General features: G+C 38.3%; 1 protein-coding gene across 1 annotated transcript in view; it reads left to right on the forward strand.

The window, feature by feature from the left end:
* LOC128677107 (dynein beta chain, ciliary-like) overlaps positions 1–26225 on the forward strand; it is a 35187-nt gene that overhangs the window by 7501 nt on the left and 1461 nt on the right. The window contains exons 16-79 of the mRNA XM_053757716.1: positions 10–163; positions 862–1057; positions 1914–2004; positions 2109–2358; positions 2686–2834; positions 2984–3104; positions 3426–3566; positions 4031–4125; positions 4290–4457; positions 4695–4864; positions 5097–5316; positions 5854–6018; positions 6265–6438; positions 6614–6762; positions 7201–7324; positions 8078–8208; positions 8290–8404; positions 8535–8759; positions 8901–9087; positions 9249–9427; positions 9505–9700; positions 9863–10073; positions 10313–10454; positions 10672–10828; positions 10934–11174; positions 11266–11467; positions 11577–11801; positions 11886–12373; positions 12555–12773; positions 13132–13369; positions 13781–13973; positions 14197–14374; positions 14520–14648; positions 14817–15036; positions 15166–15327; positions 15419–15618; positions 15968–16134; positions 16267–16445; positions 16580–16657; positions 16740–16901; positions 17119–17367; positions 17525–17636; positions 17787–18049; positions 18164–18244; positions 18390–18605; positions 18981–19129; positions 19390–19549; positions 19908–20074; positions 20209–20410; positions 20725–20855; positions 20943–21227; positions 21340–21595; positions 21772–21953; positions 22104–22235; positions 22523–22655; positions 22810–23036; positions 23276–23399; positions 23550–23686; positions 23999–24194; positions 24563–24736; positions 25060–25128; positions 25209–25391; positions 25671–25844; positions 26038–26186. Of these exons, the coding sequence (XP_053613691.1) occupies positions 10–163; positions 862–1057; positions 1914–2004; positions 2109–2358; positions 2686–2834; positions 2984–3104; positions 3426–3566; positions 4031–4125; positions 4290–4457; positions 4695–4864; positions 5097–5316; positions 5854–6018; positions 6265–6438; positions 6614–6762; positions 7201–7324; positions 8078–8208; positions 8290–8404; positions 8535–8759; positions 8901–9087; positions 9249–9427; positions 9505–9700; positions 9863–10073; positions 10313–10454; positions 10672–10828; positions 10934–11174; positions 11266–11467; positions 11577–11801; positions 11886–12373; positions 12555–12773; positions 13132–13369; positions 13781–13973; positions 14197–14374; positions 14520–14648; positions 14817–15036; positions 15166–15327; positions 15419–15618; positions 15968–16134; positions 16267–16445; positions 16580–16657; positions 16740–16901; positions 17119–17367; positions 17525–17636; positions 17787–18049; positions 18164–18244; positions 18390–18605; positions 18981–19129; positions 19390–19549; positions 19908–20074; positions 20209–20410; positions 20725–20855; positions 20943–21227; positions 21340–21595; positions 21772–21953; positions 22104–22235; positions 22523–22655; positions 22810–23036; positions 23276–23399; positions 23550–23686; positions 23999–24194; positions 24563–24736; positions 25060–25128; positions 25209–25391; positions 25671–25844; positions 26038–26186 (11342 nt within the window). The remainder of the gene's footprint in view (positions 1–9; positions 164–861; positions 1058–1913; positions 2005–2108; positions 2359–2685; positions 2835–2983; positions 3105–3425; positions 3567–4030; positions 4126–4289; positions 4458–4694; positions 4865–5096; positions 5317–5853; positions 6019–6264; positions 6439–6613; positions 6763–7200; positions 7325–8077; positions 8209–8289; positions 8405–8534; positions 8760–8900; positions 9088–9248; positions 9428–9504; positions 9701–9862; positions 10074–10312; positions 10455–10671; positions 10829–10933; positions 11175–11265; positions 11468–11576; positions 11802–11885; positions 12374–12554; positions 12774–13131; positions 13370–13780; positions 13974–14196; positions 14375–14519; positions 14649–14816; positions 15037–15165; positions 15328–15418; positions 15619–15967; positions 16135–16266; positions 16446–16579; positions 16658–16739; positions 16902–17118; positions 17368–17524; positions 17637–17786; positions 18050–18163; positions 18245–18389; positions 18606–18980; positions 19130–19389; positions 19550–19907; positions 20075–20208; positions 20411–20724; positions 20856–20942; positions 21228–21339; positions 21596–21771; positions 21954–22103; positions 22236–22522; positions 22656–22809; positions 23037–23275; positions 23400–23549; positions 23687–23998; positions 24195–24562; positions 24737–25059; positions 25129–25208; positions 25392–25670; positions 25845–26037; positions 26187–26225) is intronic.

Genomic DNA, 26225 nt, shown 5'->3' on the forward strand with positions numbered 1-26225 from the left:
TATTTTTAGTATGACATGAACCGGCTGAATCGAGCTATATCATGGTACAACGAGATCCGCGAGGGCAGCCACGAGACCGAGGTGGCGCTCATAGAGAAGGAGATCTCCGCCATCGACCAGCTGCTGGGCCACGGCGTGGAGGAGCTCACCTGGAACGATGACTGTAAGACAGGATAACGTTACTGTTAGTACATGAACATAAGCTCAGACCGAAGTAGTGCTCTGCTCATAGATGATCTCTGCCATAGACTTCTGATGCCCATTGACCATTGAAAAAGCCGTAATATAGTTATATTATCTTACTTTATCTTTACACGTGTCATTTTAATTTCCATTTCTAAAATAGCGGACAACTATTTGCAATAATCATCAGCTCAACACTTTATCAGTATGTAAGTCACGGTCCACTTTTTCTTGCCTCTATTTTCAATGTGCACGGTAATTTGTATGAGATTTGTTGTCTTTCATACTGGACGTACAAAAGACATCAACGCGTCAGTTTTCTTTATTTGGTAATTAAATAATACATTGTTAAAACACTACTGCCGTCCTTTACTCAGTTCCAGTTAACGAATTTTCATACAAATACATAACTTGCAATTTATGTAAATAAATATGGCATATTGATTTTGTAATGATACCACATAGCATATGTAACCCGGGGTACTGTAAGAAATCTAATAAGAACACACACATCCTAAGAGTGATAGTGGAAGAAACTCGCACACGAACCTGCAGACAAACAAACGTGAACCATGAAAACATATAACACCCCTTTTTCTGGACAGTAGTATAAAAGTACAATTAACCATCCAGGGAAAGACATATCTATTGTGTCTATAGAAAACATCACCGTTACAGTCTCGGAGTGGATGGCGGAAGTGTACGCGGCAATAAACACCCTCCAAGAGCGAGTGCTCACCGCGCAGAACAACATGAAGAGGGGCCTAGCAAACATCGCGGCGTGGGGCGACGTGCCCTTGCACAACCGCAAGGAGAATCCCGACAAGAAGGAGCTGTTGGACGTCCCCGGCAGGTTCCCCAGATTTGCTAGACGGTATGTTACTCGCTAGCTGCACACCGCGGTGATACCCGTGGCTTACCATTCGATGTAATTATTTACGACGCCGACAGCCGTTAATAGATATTGCGACACTAGCCACCTGTAAACACCGTCATGAGTTAGAAATATCTATTGACTTCCATTTGACTAATAAAAAAACTTAATTTAATTAATGTACCTTAGCGCCATCTATTTTATAAAAAAATATTTCCTTTTTGACCAAAGCCTAGGGGAATTGTGTACTTTCGGGCTTACTAAAAATTGGTCCAGTCGTTTGAGTGTGAAGAATTAACAGGTAATAACAAACTTTAGCATTTATAATTCATATTGCATTACATTGTTTTGAATAGCCTTTCACAGTCTGTCAAGAAAGTGAAGAAATTAAATGGCAACACTGTAGTGTTATAAACCAATCTCGACCATTCTATTTGATATTGCAATGGCAAAAATCATGTAGTGCGTATGATTCTATTATTTGACTTTCTTTACACTGTACCTTGATACCTTTTCTATTGGGTTAATGTTCGGAGACGATTTTACTTGTTAAAAGACAGTCCGCCTGTAATGGTAGGATCCCAAGTTCGAATCCTACTCGTGCCACATGAGTTTGTAGACCAATCTGACTCATGTATGTATAGTAGTTTTCATTGACCACCCCTTGCTTCCCGTGAAGGAAAACATCGTGAGGAAAGCTGCACACTGGTTGACAATTTAAGTTCACTAGTGTGTATACTACTTGCCACTAGATGTCGGTAGGTAGACAAAAGTCATGTGGTATGCCTTTAGGCACAATGAATATAGAATCTAATACCCACAGGTGGTTTATTCACATTTTTTTTTAACGTTACAGACGAAACAAAATATTGGAAAGCTATGAGGAATTCGTTCAGATCTTAAAGGATAATTACAAATTGTTCTTCAACATTCAAGAAGAGACTGAGGTAATATCATAGACACAGACTTTACTAGTAGATTAAGAAAATTATTATATTTCTGTAAATATGTGATTATTATAATTACGTAATGTGTGCTTACGCATTTTTAGTCTGATGATGAAGAAGAGGAATTGGAAGAAGTTGATGAGGCTACCCTCGACGATGAAGAGAAAGCTGCCCGTGCTCTCAAGATGCAAGAGATGGCTCAACGCAGAGAGGAGAAAATGGCCGCACGAGAGATCAAGCGCCAAGAGAAGGAAGAAGCTGATAGGATCAAGTTTGAAAGGAGAGAGGCGCGCCGGCTGAAGAGGGAAGCTAAAGAAGAGGAGAAGCGAGAGCGAGATGCACGTAGAGCTGAAGGTTACTTTTTTAAAAGCTTTTATTATTTTGAAATAATATCGAACGTTCCCAGTGTTTAAAATTATCATCATCAGTCTCACAACTATTACATATCCAGATAGAAGATGTATTGTAGAATGTTACAAATTAAAATTGTATTTTATTAAATTTCTTTCATAAACTTAGTAAAGTCTACTTTCGATTTTAAATCAACAAGTGAAGAAGAAATAGCGCAATTGTACAGAGCCTTCTACAAATATTTTTGAAAACGATAAAGTATGTTCGATATTACAAGAACGTTAAAAAGTATGTTTTGAGCTGTAAGGTTGAATTTATATAAACATTCAGGGGAAGAAATAGATTCTCCGGCGGAAGAAGAGGAAGTAATTGATGATCCAGAAGAGCTGGCTGACATAGAAGAAGAGAGGAGGGAAATGGAAGAAGAGGCTTTCAGGAGCGCGCGTTGGCCGGCCTACGTTGAATATGTTGATTCTTTGGTACGGCTGTTGTATGGTAAAATTGGTATATAACATTGCAGAGCACCTTTGTATTTAAATCTGATAGAGTATAAATTTATTTAACACAAAATAAACTAGTTATACTTAAACTAACTCTTGATTTAGTACTTAGCAATAGTATTTTCTAGGTTTCGAAACAATTGATGCAAGCGATACAGTCGAGCTTAGACCTGTTTGAGTCCCAAACCAATATTGAGAAAGGTCCAAATATCGCATTCATGAATATTACTGTGGAATTGAAAGATCCAGGTAAATTGACATAATCTATTGTTAAGTATATGAATAGAAGTAATTTGTTCTTGATATGTCTTCAATAGGTTCATATTGAAAAATGGAGAGACTTTGCCCTTGAAAATAAATCAATTTAGAATCTAAATTTTTGCTGACTTTCCTATCCGGGTAAAAACACTTTCCACAGTTTGATGCTGTAGAGTGCATTTTAGAAGAATTATTATTTATTGGTTAAAAAGGAATCCAATTAGTATGCCTCCGCTGCACGTTGATCCTTAAGGGTATTCTAACTTAGGAACTTAACACAATTGAAATTTTATGAAATGTGTTTTTTTTAAGACATCTATTTCTCACCGTCCCTGCTGCTGGAAGACGAGGACGGGCTCTACGACACGCTCAGAGAGATGATGAAGGACATGTTCCTCCAAGCCACGCTCTTCCCCAGAATTGATCCTATCGTGCCAATCGCTTCCTATGAAGGTACTTTGTCTAATACTTGCCTTTGTCTAACGTATACATTATTTAGCGTGAAAGACAGAACTTTCGTGTTTTATAACAGTGTGGATATTGGATATGGGTGACATTTTAAATGAGGTACCTTTCGGTCTCATTACTGTTGTGGTTGCGTAACATTTTTTTCACCTCAAGGAAAGACGTCTTTTTTGTTATCTACTAGCTTTAAGCGCGGCTTCACCCGCATAAATTTTCCGAGATGAAAGGTGCCCTATGTCTTGTATGCAAAATTTCAAGAAGATTGCTTGAGTAGATAGAGCGTGAAGAGGTAACAAACAAATAAACAAACAACCTTACTTTCGCATTTAGGATTTACTTATATCTGACATGGTGATCTAACCCAGACCATCCCAGCCAGGTTACATCACTATTTATGTGTTACTACTACTTACTTCATTACTGGTTATATGTGTAACCTTTTTTTGTTGCAGACGATATTGTACATGAAGAGGCCATGATTGATCTATTCCATGAAATATCTAAACGAATTGAGAACAGTATTAATGATATCCTCCAATATGCTTCGGTATGTTAGATGAACATTGAATTTTGTACTATAACCTTCTCCGAAATAAAATTTGGACATTATATCAAACGAGCTTTATAAGGCGATATGATCACTACCTGTACTACCATGGTTAATTTGAAATTGACCCATTATTATGTCCTCATAATCCGTCATATTTACAGAAATATGAAAAATATGCTCCTCTGTGGACGGAAGACAGACAAGAAGTATTGGCTGCCTTCCTCAAGTATGGGAGAGTGATACCTCCAGAAGAATTTGACAAGTATAAGTACGAAAACGGGTGTGATCCACCGGAGGCCAAGCCCAAGCTAGAAGAGTACCAGAAAGAGGTAACACTGAACACTTTAATCTAGAGTTTATTTCCTTTGCCGTATGTATTCCGATTCTTACTATTAGTTACCTGGATACCAGCTGACGGGTGCAGAAAAAGAGGCAGACCTAGGTTTAGATGATGGTTTCATGGTATACAACAAAACTTTTATGAAAAACACCAAGGATTACAATAACAATCTATAGAAAAAGAGTGAGGACGCAACATTTAAATACATGATTAAAAATTTTTTTAGATTGACAAATACAACGCGTTGTACGACGAAGTGGCGGCGCTGCCTGGGAACTACCTGTGCAACGGCTGGCTGAACTTGGATCTGAAGCGGCTGAACCAGGCCATCATGAACATTGTCTGCAAATGGAGCAACCTCTACAAGCAGAACTTGAAGGACTTTGTGCACAAGAGGTGAAACAATAGATTAACATTATATCACACAAGCTGTTGTGCAGCCAAATGAAACTTGTATCTTTCAAATTTTAATTCCCTCAAAATCAAATATCGGAGCCAAATGACATGAAAAATGATCTTGCAGTTCTACCTTGAAAGGTTTACAGACAGTAACAGCCTAAATGTATCTACATTTAGGCTTTTGTAGTTACATAGTTTGATTTTAATTATACATTGTCATTTCTTTAAGTTTGGACGACCTAGAAGAGTTCATAGCGTATGCTACGAAGGAGCTGAATGTGGAACTGGGAGAGGACGATTACGAAGGCTTGCTGCAAGTGATGCGGGTCCTGAACGAGGTGAAGGCTAAGATGGATGCTGGCACCGACCAGATGTTCGAGCCTCTGAGGGACATCATGTATGTCCTCAAGGATTATGGAGTGGAGTTCCCGGAAGAAACATATGAACAGGTACAACTTCCAGAAAAAGGTTAATTTTCTTTTAAGTTATTGTTAGTTATTTGTTAGTTTCTAAATGTCGTCTCTTTTTATGCTGACCATTGGAACTAAATACACAGAATTCTACGAAACATCAATATTCGGTACATACATTGGTAAGACTGTTTATTTGCTTATTATTCAAAAGTTTTTGTTAATGTATTTAATACATACAGTTACACTGACTTATTACAGAATAGACAAGGACCACAGGGACTAAAGCCAAAGTAATTCTACATAATGTCGTTTACAAGACTAAACCAGAACATACAAATTGACATATTTGAATTTTATTGCATAAAATTACAAAAGGTGAACTTAAAGCCATATACTAAAGTGCTATAAACTACCATACGTACTACCACTGACATAGCAAATGTAATAAAAGTTTTCAGTTATAAAATATTCGTAGCAACAGTAGTAGTCGTATGTAAAATCAGACTCTTTTTTTTTTATTCAAAGAATATACATTTACGCTCAATTATCTTAATATCATAATTTCATTCATAGTTGGATATGTTGCCTGAGAAATGGCGCAACCTGATCAAGTTGGCGACGGTGATGAAGAACAACGTGGCGCCTCTGCAGGCGGCGCAAGCGGCGCTCATCGCCAAGAGAGTGGCGCTGATCAACCTGCGGCTTACCATGTACAGGGAACAGTTCAGGCAGAAGGAGGTTAGTCACCAGCTGCAGGGGACTCTGATGAAGTTACTGACAGGATAACTAGGAGTATAACAAGTTATTCCAAAAAATTACATTTTCAATGTCAAAAAAAATCAATAATAATCATCAATCATAAATTACGTTTATATACCTATCTACATTTTTGGGCAATTGGGCGCAAGTGAAGCAATGCAATATTTTTTTTTAGTAAGTGCCTAGAATACCTTCTTAAGCTTTATTTTTACTTTTCATTATCAGATATTCTTGGAAAGTTGCAAAGAGCCATACAAGCATATCGATAAAATACATCAAGAATTGAAGGGCTTCGAGGATATAGTGGAAACCTTGAAGAAGTCTTGCGCACTGTTCGACATTCAGCCTCCAGACGAGAAGAATCTCAAGCAGTGCCGTAGGGAACTGAAGTTAGCTAAGGTTAGTAAGATGTAAGAATTATAGATAAACAACTTGTAGCAATATCTTAATAACCACTTAGCCCAATCTTCAGGCACCTTAGGTGCTAGTCAATGACCATTTAGTCCTACCTAATATACCATACCTTAGTATGTTGATACTAAGTGGTCATATAAGTTATTAATTATTTGTGTAGCAACTGTGGGATTATTACTACTTGGTAATGGGAACGATCGAGTTCTGGAAGAAATCACCGTGGAAGAAGATTGATGCAGACGGAATGGACCAGGAATGCAAGCGGTTTACCAAGGATCTCAGGCAATTGGACAAGGAATTGCGGACTTGGTGAGATTCGTTGAAATGAATTTGGAAAATCCAATTTCACATTTATACTTAATTAATTTGCCATCAAAATGTCCCTGCTGGGCTCTCATCCCTCGACAAATTTTTATACTACTGACTCGGCCCGGTTTCGCACGAGTGTGTTTAGCTTGATTTTCTTGGTCTGATGTGCTTTGCAAAAAGTATTAAATCTTTTTAAATTATTGACTCAAAAAACGTTTTTACATCGCAAAACATGCAATTAATTCTATTTATAAATACCTAACAGTGAAAACTGCATCAAAAGCATTGAAAGAAAAAGCTTAGAAACAGACAAACAAAAGCCGAGGGCGACTATGTATTATACTAAAGTACGTAGTGCTTTGGCGACGGAGGGTGTTGTATTTTAAGTCATCTCGCCACCTTCGTAATTTTTTTTTACATTATTGTGTTAATTCTCAGGGAACCATACCTTGCCATTGAAGCAACCATAAAGAATTTGATGACATCTTTGCGCGCAGTCACAGACTTGCAGAATCCAGCCATAAAAGACAGACATTGGGTCGAATTGATGATGGCTACTAAGGTTGAATTTTTAATTCTAACTATGTCAATTCTAAGATTGTGTAAATATTTGGCCACATAACGTAAGATTTTGCAAGTAGTTTAGCGGCCTATCCATTTATTATCTCAAAAACAACTTTAGGTTAAGAACAATTACATAATTCGTTCTTTTTTCTAATTTATGACTACATCTAATCATACTTTCATTATTTATTTTATCGTTCATGTTGTTTTTGTTTCATTTAGAAAGCAGTGCACTCACAAATCATGACCATCAGTACAGATCAGGTTTTTCATCCACCAGTCTTAGCTAATCAATCAAATCGTATTTCTCTTCAAGAAATATTAGACGACTTTAAATCTCTAGAAGATCTGGCATCTTCCATGAAATTTCCTAATAATGAAGAAATTGACAAAATTGACTATAAACAGTATCACCAACTACAAGATTACAGAAGACCAAAGATGCTAGAGTGCCAGACCAGTGGTAGCAAATTTAGAAATATAAGTAGATCATACTCATTGCAAGAGTTGAAAGAGAAAGGCTTGCAGTTGAAGGCGTCAAGAAGAGATTTACCCCAGAAAAAGTCCTTCGATTGTTCAATCATTTTATCAGAATTTATACTGTAGATAGATTGTAAATAATTAGCATTTAAATTATATAACTGTAAATAGAAGTAATACTGTATAAAACAGGTACGTATAAATTTAATCGATACACTAATTACGTATGTATTCGATTTTTGATTACTATATGTGAATTGTGCTCTTTCAGGTGAAATTCCATATAGATGATGACACTACTCTGGCTGATTTGCTAGCATTGAATCTGCACAAATATGAGGAAGAAGTAAAGACTATAGTTGATAAATCAGTGAAAGAAGCTGCTATGGAGAAAACACTCAAGTATGTAATAACTTTAGATGTATTATGTCAAGTTGATTAGGTTTTGTTTAAATAAATATGTTATAATTTATATATTAATAGGGAATTGGAGGCTACCTGGGCTGTCATGGAGTTCGATTATTCGCCACATGACAGAACTGGAATCAAACTACCAAAGGCAAGTGAGGAGCTGGTAGAGGTGCTGGAAGACAATCAGGTAAATACAGTATTTTGCTGTTGTCTTTCGTATTATTGCAGTTTTTGTCGTTGTAATGTATTAAGTAATATGTGTGTCGTGTCTGTTGTGTGTTATTCTATTATATTTTTAACGTGACTATATATTTCAGAATCAAGTGCAAAATATGATGTCATCTAAATTCATCGGATTTTACGAGACGGAAGTTACAGCATGGCAAAAGAAGTTGGGCACGGCAGATGCTGTTATTGCAATTTGGTTTGAAGTACAGCGAAAGTGGCAATATTTGGAAAGTATTTTCGTTGGATCTGATGATATACGAGCACAGCTACCTGAAGACTCAAAGAGATTCGATACTATTGATAAGACTTTCAAGGTGAATAGAAAAACAATATCCATGAAGCCAATCACATAAGTTTATATCTATATAAGTAATAAGTTTCCTTTTAAAAATATGAGTGTGAATTAAATACCTGATGTTCTATTAACATTAAGAGTGATGTTTGTTTATCGACAGGAACTTTTGAAAGACATTGGAGCTACACCCAATGTAGTGCAAGCAACAAACAAACCAGGCCTCTTAGAGAAGCTGGAGGAGCTCATGAAGAATCTTAACTTGTGCGAGAAAGCCCTCAATGATTACCTGGAGACCAAGAGACTGGCATATCCTCGTTTTTACTTTGTCTCGTCTGCAGATCTACTCGGTAAAATTGATTTTAACAGTCGTTGCATTACATTAGAACAATTATTGAATATATGCATATCTCGCTTATGCTCTAAATTTATCTATTAACAATATGTAAATTTGGTTGTCTCTGCATCTATATGTTGTCTTCATTCTGTCAACATTACATTTACATTACAGATATTCTGTCAAATGGCAACAACCCACCAGCTGTCTGCCGCCACTTAACCAAGCTGTACGATAACTTGGCCAAGTTGGTATTTGCCAAACCTGGCAGCAAACACGCCTTTGAGATGATATCCAAGGAAAATGAGGAGCATGTGCCGTTTAAAGCTCCGTGCTGCGATTGTTCTGGAAAGGTAAAATGATTCAAATCTTAGACAAGTTCGTTTTATAATCTGAATATAACGAATACATAAAACAAACTTTATTACAGGTGGAATTATGGCTGAACCGCGTTACAGACTGTATGAGGTATACACTGCGCGACATTTTTGAGCATAGTGTAAAATCTTACGAAGACAAGCCCAGAGACGAGTGGGTATTTGACTGGCCTGCACAGCCGGCGCTAGTGGGCACGCAGATTTGGTGGACCACAGAGACAAACCAAGCCTTCGAGAAGCTTGAGGAAGGTTATTGACACATTTCCAATTTCTACTCTCATTAAAATTTAATTACCATTCAAAATTTTATCAAATATCTAAAAGATTGATCATTATAAACATCATACTAGGTACTCGTAATATATAGGTAGACTTATTAATACAAAATACAGCATTGATTTGTTTATTTAGGTTACGAGAACGCATTGAAAGATTATCAGAAGAAGCAGATTGCACAGTTAAACGCGCTCATCGTGTTGCTGCTGGGTGACCTGACGGTTGGTGACCGACAGAAGATCATGACTATCTGTACCATTGATGTACACTCTCGAGACGTGGTGGCTAAACTTATTGTCGCCAAGGTGGAGACTTCCAATGCTTTCCAATGGCAAAGTCAGCTCAGGTGAGCTCTTTTTATTAATAATTTGAGTGCCTTTGACCAATCTAGCCTATTTAGATAAGTTCTAGATGAGGTAGGCCTAAGTTTGTTTATTTTTTATTTTACTGTACTTTAGCAGTTATTGTATATACCAATTATAACCTCTATTCCTTAACTCACAATTTTCTAACATTTAAAATGATTTAGGTATCTTACATTACCTGTGTCAGTTTAGTTTGTAATGTGATGGTGAAATTGAACAGGCATCGGTGGGATTTAAATCTGAACAACTGCTACGCCAACATTTGCGACGCTCAGTTCCTTTATGACTACGAGTATTTGGGCAACACTCCGCGTTTGGTGATCACGCCATTGACAGATCGATGTTATATTACTTTGACACAGGCAAGTGTTCAAACAAGTTAAAAATAACAGGTCCTTATTTACTTGACGTTTACGATGTAATGACAGAAATAACTACCTCTCCAGACATGTTCGTTTATATATTAATGAGTTACCATGAATCTAGTTTGCAGTTATCTAAGCTTTCGAAAATATCCACTATTCATATTACAAGCCATTGCTTACCATGCATAAAATAAACATGACTAGTTTATTGTAGAGCCTCCATCTTATAATGGGTGGTGCACCTGCCGGGCCGGCCGGTACCGGAAAGACGGAAACCACCAAAGATTTGGGACGCGCGCTGGGCATCATGGTGTATGTGTTCAACTGCTCTGAACAGATGGACTACAAATCTTGTGGAAATATTTACAAAGGTGAACATTCAATGCGCATATTATGAAGACAGCTCTCAGCTAGCTTCCGTTTGAGTAAGAACAAAATTAAGTAAAATATATTTCAAGTATTCTTATTAATTTTAGGTCTGGCTCAAACCGGCGCCTGGGGATGTTTCGATGAGTTTAATAGGATCTCGGTCGAAGTGTTGTCTGTGGTATCCGTGCAGGTGAAGAGCGTGTTGGATGCCATCAAGACCAAGAAGAAGAAGTTCGACTTCATGGGAGAGTATATAACTCTTATACCCACAGTGGGTATGTTCATTACGATGAACCCTGGGTACGCCGGTAGAACGGAGCTGCCAGAAAATCTTAAGGCCTTGTTTAGGTAAGTATTTTTGAAATTTGATATCTATAATATATTGTACTCTGTTTGTGGAACTATTAGTAAAATATATATTAATTAATTTTAATTTTAGACCATGTGCCATGGTAGTACCCGACTTCGAGCTGATCTGCGAAATCATGTTGGTGGCCGAAGGGTTCCAGGATGCGCGTCTTCTAGCGCGAAAGTTCATCACCTTGTACATGCTGTGTCGAGAGCTGCTTTCTAAACAGGACCATTACGATTGGGGACTAAGAGCAATTAAGTCGGTGCTTGTCGTTGCCGGCTCATTGAAGGTAGGTTACTGCAAAACACGACAATATGGGATAACGATGAATTATTATTATATATATATTAAGTAATTAGCAAATAATGAGTTCATTTTATTTTCATGTTATCTTTTAGCGAGGTGATCGCCTTCGTCCAGAAGATCAAGTGTTGATGAGAGCATTGAGAGATTTCAATATCCCCAAAATTGTGACGGATGACACTCCTGTCTTCATGGGTCTGATTGGTGATTTGTTCCCAGCACTCGATGTCCCCAGAAAACGTGATTTTGATTTCGAAAAGAGTTTGGTAGAAGGAGCTATTTCCATGAAACTACAGCCAGAACCTGGTTTTATACTTAAGGTATTTAACATACATTTTTTGTGTCACAGCTATTAAGTGATTATTTATGTATTAAGAGTTTCAATATAATTTTTATGTTTTTAGATGGTACAATTAGTAGAACTGTTTGCTGTGAGACATTCTGTATTTATTGATGGATTCGCTGGTACTGGAAAATCTATGGTATGGCAATGTCTCAATAGAACCTACCATATGTTAAAACTCAAACCTTATTATAATGATTTAGACCCTAAAGCAGTAACAAATGACGAGTTGTTTGGAATTATTAACCCTGCTACAAGAGAGTGGAAAGATGGTCTATTTTCAAATATCATGAGAGATATGGCAAATATGCCTGGAGATGGTCCGAAGTGGATTGTTTTGGATGGTGACATCGATCCCATGTGGATAGAAAGTTTGAACACTTTGATGGATGACAACAAAGTGTTGACGTTAGCCAGTAACGAACGAATTGCTCTCACAAAATCCATGAGGCTTTTGTTTGAAATCTCCAATTTAAGGACTGCTACTCCTGCTACCGTATCTCGTGCTGGTATTTTGTATATTAATCCGCAAGATTTGGGTTGGAATCCGTAAGTAACTAACGAATTCATTTTAAATATATCCTTAAATCGTGTTTATATTATATTTACATCTTTGATAAAAAAAATAAGATAACAAAGGCAATAATTCCCATGTGAACTTTCGTGTTTCTCAAAAAGTAGGTAGATTAGATGTATATTGGAACAATTCGTAAAAAATTATGTGATTCAGATTCGTAGCTTCATGGATCGACACCACTCGTGACGACGAATCGGAGAAAGCGATGTTAACGGTGATGTTTGACAAGTATATCCCATCTCTGTTGGAGTCGTGTAAGAAATACAAGCGCATCACGCCCCTCACGGAGCTGCAGCAGATACAACTGACGTGCTATTTACTCGAATGCTTCCTCAACAAGAATCTCCTGCCATCGGACTGTCCTAAAGAATGGTTTGTCAATCATTAATAAAAGTATTATTACTGTTTGATAATTACAATCCGTCACTACAGGCGTCCTGCAAGAAATAAAAGTCCATTAAGCCCGCACTCTCATTGAGATGAAACAGATACAAAAGTTGTGTTACCTGTTTCAGAAGAAGTACTTCTTAAAAAATACTAAGGACCACCCATCCCACCCAGATCTAAATTTTGTAAATTTAGTAGAAACATTATTTTTTATTCCTTAATTAGTACTAGTACATCTATTGGTTACTATAGAGGAGTTTTGAATAAATTTTTCCATCAATATTGGTAAGTTCCTATGTCTACCAGAGCTATAACTAGCTACATATATTAATTTATTCCCCAGGTACGAAACCTATTTCGTATTTTCTATAGTGTGGGGCTTCGGCTCCGCTCTGTTCCAAGACCAGCTGGTGGATTGGCGCAATGAGTTCAGCAAGTGGTTCTGCAACGAGTTCAAGCAGATAAAGTTCCCATCCTCCGGAAACGTGTTCAGCTTCTTCATCGACCCGGAGACGAAGAAGATGTTGCCCTGGTCTGAGAAAGTGGAATCGTTTGAATTAGACCCTGATTTACCATTGCAGGTAAAAACATTACTTACAAACTATATTCTTTTATTGACCGAGGGAGCGAAGCGATCGAGGTCTAATATTTTACTTGGGGAAAAAATACATTTTTTGTATGAATGTATGTTTGTAAAGTTAGCGGTGAACAACTAGTTTAATAATAAAAGAATATAGTTTAAAATGTAACCTACGTAATACTTTTATTTGGTGCTAAATTGGAACTATATTTTTCGCTTCGCTTGTCATATCTTAACTAAATGTACATTTTTCACATTTTTATTGTACCAAAATCGCTCAGCTCATAAGAAAAGTATGATTGCTTTGCTGTGAATAAAATTTACTAGCTACTACTAGCTTTTTAGCTGGATAAAAGCCTCCCCTAATTTTCATAGGAATCAATTGAAACATTTCTTATGTATTTTTATGCAGTCCTGTCTGGTGTCGACCTCGGAGACGACTCGCATCAGATTCTTCATGGACCTGCTGATCGCGAAGCAGAAGCCCGTGATGCTGGTCGGCAGCGCCGGCAGCGGCAAGACCGTCAGCTTTGCAGCCAAGCTAAATGCGCTGCCAGACTCTTACGCCATCACTAATGTTTCACTTAATTTCTACACCACTTCTGGTCAGCAAATAAAATAACTCTTTGTTATCATTTAATCGAGTTTATTTGTTCTTTTAATTTTTGAACAAATAGGTAGTAATCGAGAATTAGTTGTCAAAATAACGAATATCTTCATCCATTTGGCGGACACTAAACGAGACATAAAATGTTTGTTATTATATATTTACACGATAAATGTCCAAAATATATTATAATGTAACAAATATATTGTTTTTAATTGCAGAGATGATTCAAAAAGTACTTGAAAAACCTCTCGAGAAGAAGTCAGGTCGTAACTTTGGCCCACCCGGCAGTAAGTTCATGATATATTTCGTGGACGACTTGAACATGCCCGAGGTCGATACTTATGGTACAGTGCAGCCACATACCCTTGTCAGGCAGTTTATGGATTATAAGCATTGGTAAGTCCAGACAAATTGTAGATCATAACTTTTTTGACTTTTTGAGTTCCTTCCTCCTAATTAGATGTCTCCGCTGCTCTCTGTCTGTTATTACAAAGTTGTCTTTATTTTTAGAAACCATATTAATATGGCGCAATTTTTTTAGGTACGACAGGCAAAAACTGAGTCTGAAAGACATATCGAACTGTATGTTCGTGTCATGTATGAATCCAACGGCTGGCTCTTTCACTATTGATTCTCGGTTACAAAGACATTTCTGTACTTTTGCCGTGAGGTAAAAATATTCTAATTTTTATACCTTATATATGTAATGGGAATGTATTCCCATTACATAGATTCGATTTTCATTCATATTTGTCATTCATCTTCTTTTTCTTTGTCGTGAATTCAATGATGAATATTTACAATATTTTATGAATAAATAGCGTTTATAAAATTTCAGTTTCCCCGGACTAGACGCGTGCTTCCACATCTACAAGCAGATATTGTCGCAGCACATGGCTAATCCGCTGAACAAGTTCAGTATGCCTGTCATCCGATACGCGGAGCCTTTGGTCAACGCCGCGTTGGCGTTGCACAACAAACTCTCTTCCATGTTCCTGCCTACTGCCATCAAGTTTCATTATATTTTCAACTTGAGAGACTTGTCTAATATCTTCCAGGTGGGGGTTCAAATTGGCATCTGCATTTAACATGTACGCTTGCGCTATCCGTCTCTTTATTTTCTAATTAATTACGATAAATCAAAGTGATGAGGGTGAAGAGACTTCTTATATTTATACTGTTAACAGGGCATACTTTTCACGACCGGAGATGCAATTAAACAACAGTCCGAGCTCATTAGGCTGTGGATGCACGAGGCCACCCGAGTATACTCTGACAAACTGGTAGATACATCTGACATAGAAAACTTCCAAAAACTAATCACTGAGGTCATCAAGAAGAATTGCGAGGTATTCACGAAGTTTCTACCTATATACCATCGAACTTACTAAAACTATCTGGTCTGATACATTAACAGGGTCTATCAAAATATTTTTCCAGGACTACGATGAGAATGTGGTGTTTGAGAAGCCGTTGATCTACTGCCATTTCGCGGAGGGAATCGGTGATCCGAAATATTTCCCAATACGGGATTGGCCACAAATCAAAAAGTTATTGGACGAGTCACTGTCCGCGTACAACGACATGGTAGCTACTATGAACCTGGTGCTGTTCGAGGACGCCATGTACCATATTTGTAGGTAAGTGCAACGTTTCATTAGCTAACAAGTTTATAACATGAATTAAGTTATCTTATCAACACTTATGATTTTAAAGATGCTTCACGTCAAAACAATCAAGTATATAAGATTATATTGAAATTGAATAATTTCAATGTTAATACATATTAATACATTCATTACATGTGATTCGTTTTAAGTATAGTCCGTTTGCTTTAAAATTTTGCTTGTAAACTTGCGGTCCTTGTGATGTGCCAGTTTTTGTGTCCGCCGGACCTGCCATAAGAAGCTTTATGCTTAGTAAGGGCGGTTGAGTGCTGTGCATTTATTTCTTTATTGTAATTATTTATACTTACCATTTCATTCATAGGATCAATCGCATCCTCGAAGCGCCACGTGGAAATGCGTTGCTAGTCGGCGTCGGTGGCTCAGGAAAGCAGTCCCTGTCCCGACTCTCGGCCTTTATCTCCTCGCTGGAGGTCTTCCAGATACAACTGCGTAAAGGATACAGCATTAACGATCTCAAGGTTGATCTGGGTAAGAATTGAAAATAATGTTTATGACCAACCAGAAAGTATGTACGCTAGTATTATTATTTCGATGCTCATGACACAAAAATATATGTTCGATGACTAATTTAGTATAATAATACTAATTTTCCTTTACCAGCTCTCCTGTACATAAAAGCGGGTCTAAAGAACATCGGTAACATGTTCTTGATGACGGACGCACAGGTTGCTGAAGAGAGGTTCCTGGTGCTCATTAACGACTTATTGGCCTCTGGAGAGATTCCGGAGTTGTTGGCTGATGATGAAATTGAAAATATTATCAATGGAGTACGCGGCGAGGTGAATTTAGATTATACTCTGTGCCCTAACTAACCATCACGGATCTTAACATTTGATACAAAATAAAAGCTTGTTACTTATTTCTGTCTGTTGTTTTATGTCTATTTATTTAATTATTTTGTCTTTTCCAACAGACCAAAGCATCAGGTGTGCCAGACACTCGTGAAAATTGCTGGAGATTCTTTATCAATCGAGTTAGATCCATGTTAAAGGTACGTCTATTGTCGTTGTTAAAAACTAAACAAATTTAATACCTAAGCAATTTTCTTAATGTTCTTTTCGTACACAAAACAGGTGGTGTTATGTTTCTCCCCGGTGGGAGCCACGCTGCGTGTCCGAGCGCGTAAATTCCCATCCATAGTCAACTGCACAGCCATCAACTGGTTCCACGAGTGGCCGCGTGAAGCCTTGAGGTCTGTCTCCAAGCGGTTCTTAGCCGAAGTGGAATCTTTGCCGGTACGCATTTAAACTTTCATGAAGAAATTAAAACTAGATATATAGATGAACTCTTTATTGCAACATTTACAAAAGAAACATATGTTACAACTTGGTATTCATACCATTTACAAAAATGAGCTTAAAGACGGACTTATCATATAAGCAATTTCTTTCAGCCGACCTTAAACCTAGATAGGAGCAAAAATTGTTCTGAGTGTTTTTTTATTATTTCCAGGTACATCTCGTTGAGCCCGTGTCAAACTTCATGTCCCATGTGCATCAAAGCGTGAACGCGATGTCCGCGGTGTACTTCCAAAATGAGAAGCGTTATAATTATACCACACCCAAAACTTTCTTGGAACAAATTGCTTTGTATTCCAAACTCCTCAATGAGAAGACGAAAAACTTGATTATGATGATTCAAAGACTTGAAAATGGTCTTGAGAAGTTAGCTTCTTGTGCTGCTGATGTAGCTGTTCTCAAGGTTGGCAATACTTTTCTCTTTATTTATAGTGAATTTTAACAGTTCAAATGATTTAAGTACATTTTCATACATTTTCGGATACTGGATTGAGAGCGTATTTCGTATTTATTTATACTTATGTAATAACCATGGCCAAAATTGTCGTTCTCCTTTAAAGGTTACTCTCGCTGAGCAAGAAATTTTACTGAAGGTCAAGAATAAGGCAGCAGAAGAATTGATTGAAGTTGTCGGAGCTGAGAGTGACAAAGTGTCTAAAGAAAAAGCATTCGGTAATTATGCATTTAAACATCACTGGTAAAAATGGTTGCCTTTTCTTCTAAAATTACTACAGCCTTCACAGATATCCCCTAATGATAATAAGGTCATCTATTTAATGTAAATATAACACTACAATCACAACAATTTGTCGTCGTCAACAGCTGCCGAAGAGGAAAAGAAGGTGAAAGTGATTGAAGAAGACGTCACAATAAAGGCGAAGATTTGCGCCGATGACTTGGCGAAAGCTGAGCCTGCGTTGATGGCCGCGCAGGAGGCGCTGAACACGCTTAACAAGAACAACCTGACTGAGTTGAAGTCCTTCGGCTCGCCGCCCGACGCTGTCGTTAACGTCACCGCGGCCGTGCTTGTGCTGTTCTCTAAGAAAGGCAAGATCCCGAAGGATAGGTCTTGGAAGGCTTGCAAGGTAATCATTATTCTCTGCTAATTAGGTGTGTCAGTAAGCGAATACTTACAGGTGTATTATGTATCGTCTTATATATGTGTTACCACGAAAATTAACTTTATCGTTTTTTTTCAGCTCATGATGGCTAAAGTAGATCAGTTTTTGTACGACTTGGTGTATTATGACAAAGAAAATATTCATCCAGACGTTATAAAGGTAAATAATCATAACTACATAATGTTCCAATGAAAATATATAACGTGTGTAGCCTTAATAACTGGTTATAACATGTATTGCAATGAGCTTATCCTAGTGCTCAAATTCCAATCATCTTATCACTTTACTTAATGCCATATTCTAGGCTGTGCAACCATACATCAAGAATCCGGAATTCAACGCAGAGTTCATAATGTCGAAGTCGGCGGCTGCGGCCGGTCTGTGCGCGTGGGTGATCAACATCTGCAAGTTCTACGACGTGTACGTGGTGGTCGAGCCCAAGCGAAGGGCTCTCAACGCCGCCAACGCCGAGCTGCAAGCCGCTAGGGACAAGCTGTCCTTCCTCACTGAGCAGATCCAGGTTATTTGTCAAATGTAGTTTGGATAATTTTGTATGAACTAGAGGCGTCATTATTTTTTTAACAGTCAGGGACAATTTTATTGTTATTTCATAAATACTTAAAGAAACATATTTAAGTAGTACCTACTGTAGTATTTTTCTATGTAAATTTGGAGCTGACATAATATGTGTTTTTAAATTATTTATTTTCCCCCAAAAATAAAATATAGTTTTGATGTTCTTCCAAAAAATCATAGGTTTGGTAAGTGGCCGCAAAATTTCCATTTTACCCACCCACACCTATTTTCCTACTTTTCGAATTATTTTTGTATTATATCACAATTAATTAGTAATAGATCATACTAATACTAATCCTCTTTTCTATTCTTTCACCAGGAATTGGAAGAAAAACTGGAAGTATTGCTAAAAGCATTCCAAGAAGCCGTGAACGAGAAGATGAAGTGTCAAGCGGAAGCTGATGCAACAAACGCCACGATTGATCTGGCCAATCGACTCGTAAACGGCTTAGCATCTGAAAAAATCAGGTGAACACAGTTTAATAAAATAGTGCACTAGTACCGACGGCTACTTATGCCAGCTCCACACTTTAACGGATTCGACATACATGGTTTTCTATTGTGGTATATAAAAACACTCATACAAACTACGCAATTTTCATCTGTAATATCAGGTGATCCAGATATAAATTTTATTAAAAGTATATGCGAAAGTTTTATTATTAGTCATTATCCCTATTCCTAAGTAGTTATCGGCGTCTAATCTTGAATATCGAATTATGTGATAGATGGTCAGCCACAGTGGTGAACCTGAAGGAATCAGGAGTGATGCTGCCAGGTGACGTGTTGCTGGTCACCGCCTTCATCTCATACGTGGGGTGCTTCATGCGCCGGTACCGACAGCAGCTTATGAACGACGACTGGATGCCCACACTCGCCAAGACCAATGTGCGTCTCATTTCTTAAATTATCCAATAGGTCTACCTGACAGTCAGCTCAGAGGTGATGATATTCGGATTTCACTAGATAAAATATATGTAAAGCTCATTTATGTGTGTCAAAATTGACATTGACCAATTGGATTTTTTCTAAATCTATTTCTAGGCACGCAATTTTTTATTGAGTTAATTACTACTCTACTTATTTCTCACTAGCACGACACTGGATTTTTTCACTCTTTCCTATTCTGATAGTAAATTGATATTATAATTACAGTTCGATTTAAATTACGTAAACGGCGTTCATAATCTTCCATAAAGAGTATTTATCTCTGTGACACTAAAGAGATTTTCTCCTTTCTTTACAGCCAAAGATCGACATGACAGAAGGTCTTGACCCGCTGTCGATGCTGACGGACGACGCCCAGGTGGCCACCTGGAACAACGAGGGGCTGCCGACGGACACCATGAGTACCGAGAATGCCACTATTTTGACCAATTCGGCTCGATGGCCCCTCATTATTGATCCTCAACTGTAAGTATCAGTTAAAACCTCAACATAGTCTACTAACTATTCAGATTAGGATGCAGCAAGTTTTAAGTTGAAAATCACTTATTATATCGGTTTATGCTGCTTATTCTCGAAATGATCTATTCTCATGCATACAGCCAGGGCATAAAATGGATAAAATCGAGATACGGAGATGGGTTGGTGGTGATTCGTCTGACGCAACGGAACTACATCGACCGCATCGAGCGAGCGGTTACCAACGGCAATGTGGTGCTCCTGGAGAATATCGGGGAGACGGTCGATGCTGTGCTGGATCCTCTGCTTGGACGAGTGCTCATTCGTAAAGGCAAAGTGCTTAAGGCAAGTGCAAGTATTTATAAAGTATTTATAAGTTCTGGATTTTTGTCCTAGCTGATGATGAATCAGGTATAAAATGAACCGCATTTCAATTCTTTGAACCCTTTCAATTTCAAACACAAGTTGATAATCAACCACCCATCTCCACCGGAAGCAAGTGGTGGTCGATGAAAATTACTATACATAAGTCAAATCGACAAACTCATGTGGCACGAGTAGCATTCAAACCTGAGGCCTTTCGATTCATAGTATTAACCATTACACCACCACCGCTTCTATATTTGATAGGTACTTATTTGAATTTTTGATTCTTGTAGATTGGAGACAGAGAAATCGACTACCACCCTAGTTTCAGGCTAATCATCCAAACTAAGCTAGCCAACCCTCACTACCAGCCTGAGATGCAGGCTCAATGTACTCTTATAAATTTCACTGTCACAAAAGATGGGTGAGTTTAAGTGATGAATTATGAATAAACGGACTATTTCATCACAGGTATTTTTGGTTTACATTTTATCTTTTTATACCATTACAGCCTAGAAGAACAATTGCTGGGTGAAGTAGTAAAAGCCGAGCGTCCTGACTTGGAAACCCTAAGAGCCGGGCTCACTAAACAACAGAATGACTTCAAAATCACCCTTAAAACGCTTGAAGACGACCTGCTAAAACGGCTGTCTTCTGCCGGACCAGACATTCTCAGTGATTCGGCCCTTGTGATTAATTTGGAAACCACTAAGAAAACCGCGGCTGATATTGAAATCAAAGTAGAGGAGGGTAAAATTACCGCTGTCAAGATTGACGAGGCGAGAGAAAGATACAGGCTAGTACCAGTTTATATCCAACCCAAGTGATGGGATGGGCTGTTACATTACTATTTAAATTCTAACTGTCGTGGAATTCGATAACGTTTTTCGTAATTGCCATCATTACAGAAAAGCTGCCGGCCGCGCCTCACTCTTGTACTTCATCTTGAATGACCTTTTCAAAATCAATCCCATGTACCAATTCTCGCTGAAAGCCTACAGCGTGGTGTTCAAAGACGCGCTGGCCAATGCGGAAGTATCTGAAGACTTGGACGGAAGAGTCAGGAACCTGTTGGATAGTATCACGTTTTCGGTGTTTGTGTATACCAGCAGAGGCTTGTTTGAGAGAGATAAGCTCGTATTTTTATTCCTCATCACGCTGCAAGTTAGTAATTTCTTAGTTCCTTTTATCTTTCCAAAAATAACCTTGTTGATATATTTATCAATATTAAACTTTTGTTCAAATGTTCTAATTATTATTATATATCATTGTCCTGTTCAAATGTCATGTTAAAATAGCTAATGCTTTATTGACTGCTAAACCTGCATGATTATTGTCAGATTCTACAATCAGAGGGTAAAGTAGATCCGCGCGAGCTAGACTTTCTGCTGAAGTATGCTGTGGCGCCCGAGGTTTCTCCCTTCCCGTGGCTCGGCAACAACTCATGGGGCGGCATCATCGCTCTCTGTAAGATGGACGCCTTCGAGAATTTGGACAAAGATATCGAGGGAGCCTCTAAAAGGTCAGCTAAATTCAGTTTTATATTAACCACGTGTCATATATAACTATTATTTTATTATACATAATAATAATCAATTAAGCATCTTTGACTAGAATTCTAATTAAACTCTTAATGGCAGTCTTTTTGCACTCTATTGCATATACTGTTTAGATGGCAGAAGTACACTGACGGCGAAGCTCCGGAGAGAGACAAGCTGCCCGGTGAATGGAAGAACAAGACTCCTCTGCAGAGACTGTGCATCATGAGGGCCTTGCGTCCGGACCGCATGTCTTATGCTTCCGGGTTCGTTAGATGTTTTAATCCGACCGGGTGATGTTTTGAAAAAAAAACCATTTCTTTCGAAATATTTAGAACATTATAATACAGGGGGGGGGAAATCAGGGATGTTTGCCGAAGAAGGTGATTTATGTGCCTTTTCGGGGGGAGTGGTGCAGGAATGGCCCCTTTAAAAACAACTATTTTGTGTCCCTACTAACATAGTTTCTATGTACTACTAACACAATGAGTCCTGGTTACTTGAAATAAAAATTATTCATTCATTCATTCATTCATTTTAAAATTATTTTCAGTGCGTTCTGTGAAGAGAACTTGGGTACAAAGTATGTAGAAGCGCGGACGCCTCCACTTGAGAAGTCTTTCCAAGAGAGCAACGCCACCACCGCCATGTTCTTCATTCTATCTCCTGGAGTCGACCCGCTGAAAGTATATGTTCAATCAATGTTTATTACCAAATATCTACCACCCTACACAATGTATTCGATTCTTTAAATATTTATTTACTTCGATTTCATTACGTATGTTTCCTAAAGCTTGAGTAATGCGCTACTACTACTACTAGCTCTTTTGCTCTTTCTAGGATCTTGAAAAATTGGGTCGCAAGTTAGGTTTCTCAACTGACAAGAAGAATTTCCACATCGTGTCTCTAGGACAGGGTCAAGAAGTAGTGGCTGAAGAAGCTATGGGCGTGGCTTCCACGAATGGAGATTGGGTTATATTGCAGAATATCCATCTGGTCGCCAAGTGGCTCGCTACACTGGAGAAGAAACAGGAAGAGACATTTGAGAATCCCTTACCAGATTACAGGCAAGTTCCTTATTAAGTACTTTTAATATTGCTTTGATCGTTTATCCTTCGACCCTGAAGAAAATAAAAACAATAGGATCGCAGTTCGTTCGGGGCGAGCGGGAACTCAAGGGTCCACTTTTTCAACTGAACTGTCGTTGGCTCATCTATGCATGGAAAAAATAAAGTACATTTCGAACATGATGAATCGTATTTTTATGTCTTAAAAATATAGGTACCGAGTAAACATGTGATTTCAGATTGTTTTTGAGCGCTGAGCCGGCCGCGGATCCAGCGTACCACATAATACCGCAAGGTATTCTAGAATCTGCCATCAAGATCACCAATGAGCCGCCCATTGGAATGTGGGCTAATTTGCACAAGGTCAGTTCACACTCGATTTGGAAAATGATCTATCTAAGCTACTGTTACTATCCGATCAGCATTCATTAAAACAGGTAGTGGTTATCTCTAACCAAATTAGGATTTAAACCTACTTCAGATGAAATACAGCTACAATTACAATTTTTTCAGTCTCTGGACAACTTCAGTCAGGAAACTCTTGAAATGTGCAGCAAGGAAGCAGAGTTCAAGGCTGTACTTTTCGCACTATGCTATTTCCACGCCGTAGTTGCGGAGAGGCGTAAATTCGGTCCGCAGGGGTGGAACAGGTAACTTCGAAAAGAACCATCAATTTTAATAAGTACAGTTTATGTATACAGAGATGATATGCAAGAGAGACAGTAAATAGAAAAGTAAGGATAAAGGTGCTGCTTATTTCAAATGAAATTTCTTCCAGCGGACCCATGAGAAGAGAGTTGAAAAAAACATTTTTCCTTTTCTTCTCAAGAAACTTTATTGTTACGTTTATTTGATATTTAAGTGAATAAAAGAATACTTCAACGCTCAATGGTTGAATAGGAAACCGGGAAATCATGATAAGGAAAATAATTAATCTTTAACTCAGACCGGCAATATTTCAGAGTGTACCCATTCAATTTCGGTGACTTGACGATTTGCGTGTACGTGCTGTTCAACTATCTGGAAGCAAATCCCCGCGTGCCCTGGGAGGACCTGCGCTACCTGTTCGGGGAGATCATGTACGGCGGACACATCACCGACGACTGGGACCGCCGCCTCTGCCGCACCTTCCTGCTCGAGTACATGGTGCCCGAGTTGGTTAGTATTTGCTAGCCACTTCCAGACATACTTCACTCGATCAAATTTTATTAGACCAGCTTCGTCAAGTTACGCGTGATTGCACACCACGATAGTTATTTTATAAATATATTTTTTTAATTCTAATAACATAAGATTCACATACCTATGTTAGTCACTCACTCATCTCCGCATATTCCGGGTTACTTTCGATGCTGTCACCGCGAAGTCCGAGATTAGCGTAAAAATAATCTTAATATGTTGTATGTATTAATAACAATTTGATTTAATACTATTAGTAAATATTACAGCGAGTCAATCACGCACACAAGCTAATTGACAGCACCAACCACAATCACAATCTCAACGACATTTACTTTTTTGGACAGGTTGACGGCGAAGCACAGTTGGCGCCAGGTTTCATATCTCCGCCGAACTCGGACTACGTTGGATACCATCAGTACATAGATGACTTCTTACCCGACGAAACTCCGTATTTGTACGGTCTACATCCTAACGCGGAGATCGGATATCTCACCACCGTCTCTGAGAGATTGTTCAAGGTCAGATCACTACACGAATAATTATTATCATGTCTACCACTTACCTACCGTTGTGTAAATAAATTTTTGACTATTTTGTTCTATTGCGTTACAAATAACTGAATTGATTGGATTTGCAAAAACAATTTTTTTTTTCAAACTATTATGTCAAGAAAATCTACTGCTGACTTAAAAAGCGCAGATAAGAAGAAGGCGCAACAAAAATCATCGTAATATTTTCTTTAAAGACGTCAGTTAACAGTGTGGGTCAGTATAACGTAAATAATTGCACGAAAGTGTTTTTTTAATAACAGCAATTTTATTACATGTTTGTTTCCATATAGGTGGTGTTTGAAATGCAACCTCGTGACACAGGTGCTCAAGCTGGTGGCGGAGCAACCAAGGAAGAAATGGTACATTGCTTGTCGCTTTCTTTGTTTCGCATAAAACTTAAATTCCAAAGTTCTTGACTTTGATAACGAGCACATTTTAGGTTCGCTACATCTTGGACGACATAATGGACCGCGTGCCCGAGCCGTTCAATCTGCAGGAGCTGATGGGCAAAGTGGAGGAGCTGACGCCCTTCACCATTGTGGCGCTGCAGGAGTGCGAGCGCATGAACCGGCTCATGGGCGAGATCAGGAGGTCGCTCAAGGAGCTCGAGCTCGGCTTGAAGGTTCGTATTATAATAAACGTCAAGACGTCGCATTGTTAAAAATAATTTCATTAACAAATGTGTCATTATTCCGAAAAATTCATCATTTGGTACTGAAAGGAATTATTTGCATGTTATTGGGAATTTCTCGAAGTGAGCGCTTCGTTATCTATTTATATACGCTATTAATTTACATCCATTGCTTGCGTTTAATCTATTGCTTTGTAAACATCAATTAATGAAAATTATTAATAAAAAGTATTATATATTGTCCTGACATCATATTTTTGCGTGTGACAGGGTGAACTGACAATCAGCAGCGACATGGAGAAGCTGATGGAGTCCCTGTTCATGGACAAGGTGCCGGACTCGTGGACCAAGCTCGCGTACCCGAGTCTGCTCGGGCTGGCCGCCTGGTTCTCGGACTTGTGTCTGCGGCTGGTGGAACTGGAGAACTGGTCCGGAGACTTCAATGTATGTGAATCAACGCTTTTTTGCTTTCCTTTGTTTTGCTATTGCGTTTTGGCGGAATTAAAAAATATGATATAATATATATAACTTTGAAATCAGTGAAGTATATGATATAATATATATAACTTTGAAATCAGTGAAGTATTATTTTACGTGATTTACATTATATCGCAGATAACAATAATTTCTCCTGCAGTTGCCGCCGGCAGTGTGGCTAGCCGGGTTCTTTAACCCGCAGTCGTTCCTGACAGCCATTATGCAGCAGACGGCCAGGAAGAACGAGTGGCCGCTCGACAAGATGTGCCTCAACTGTGACGTCACCAAGAAAACGCGATCAGATTTCAAGTAAATTATGATTACTTTTATTTAGCTTATTGTTAGGGT

This window comes from Plodia interpunctella, chromosome 17 (genome assembly GCF_027563975.2).
Source record: "Plodia interpunctella isolate USDA-ARS_2022_Savannah chromosome 17, ilPloInte3.2, whole genome shotgun sequence".
NCBI lineage: Eukaryota > Metazoa > Arthropoda > Insecta > Lepidoptera > Pyralidae > Plodia > Plodia interpunctella.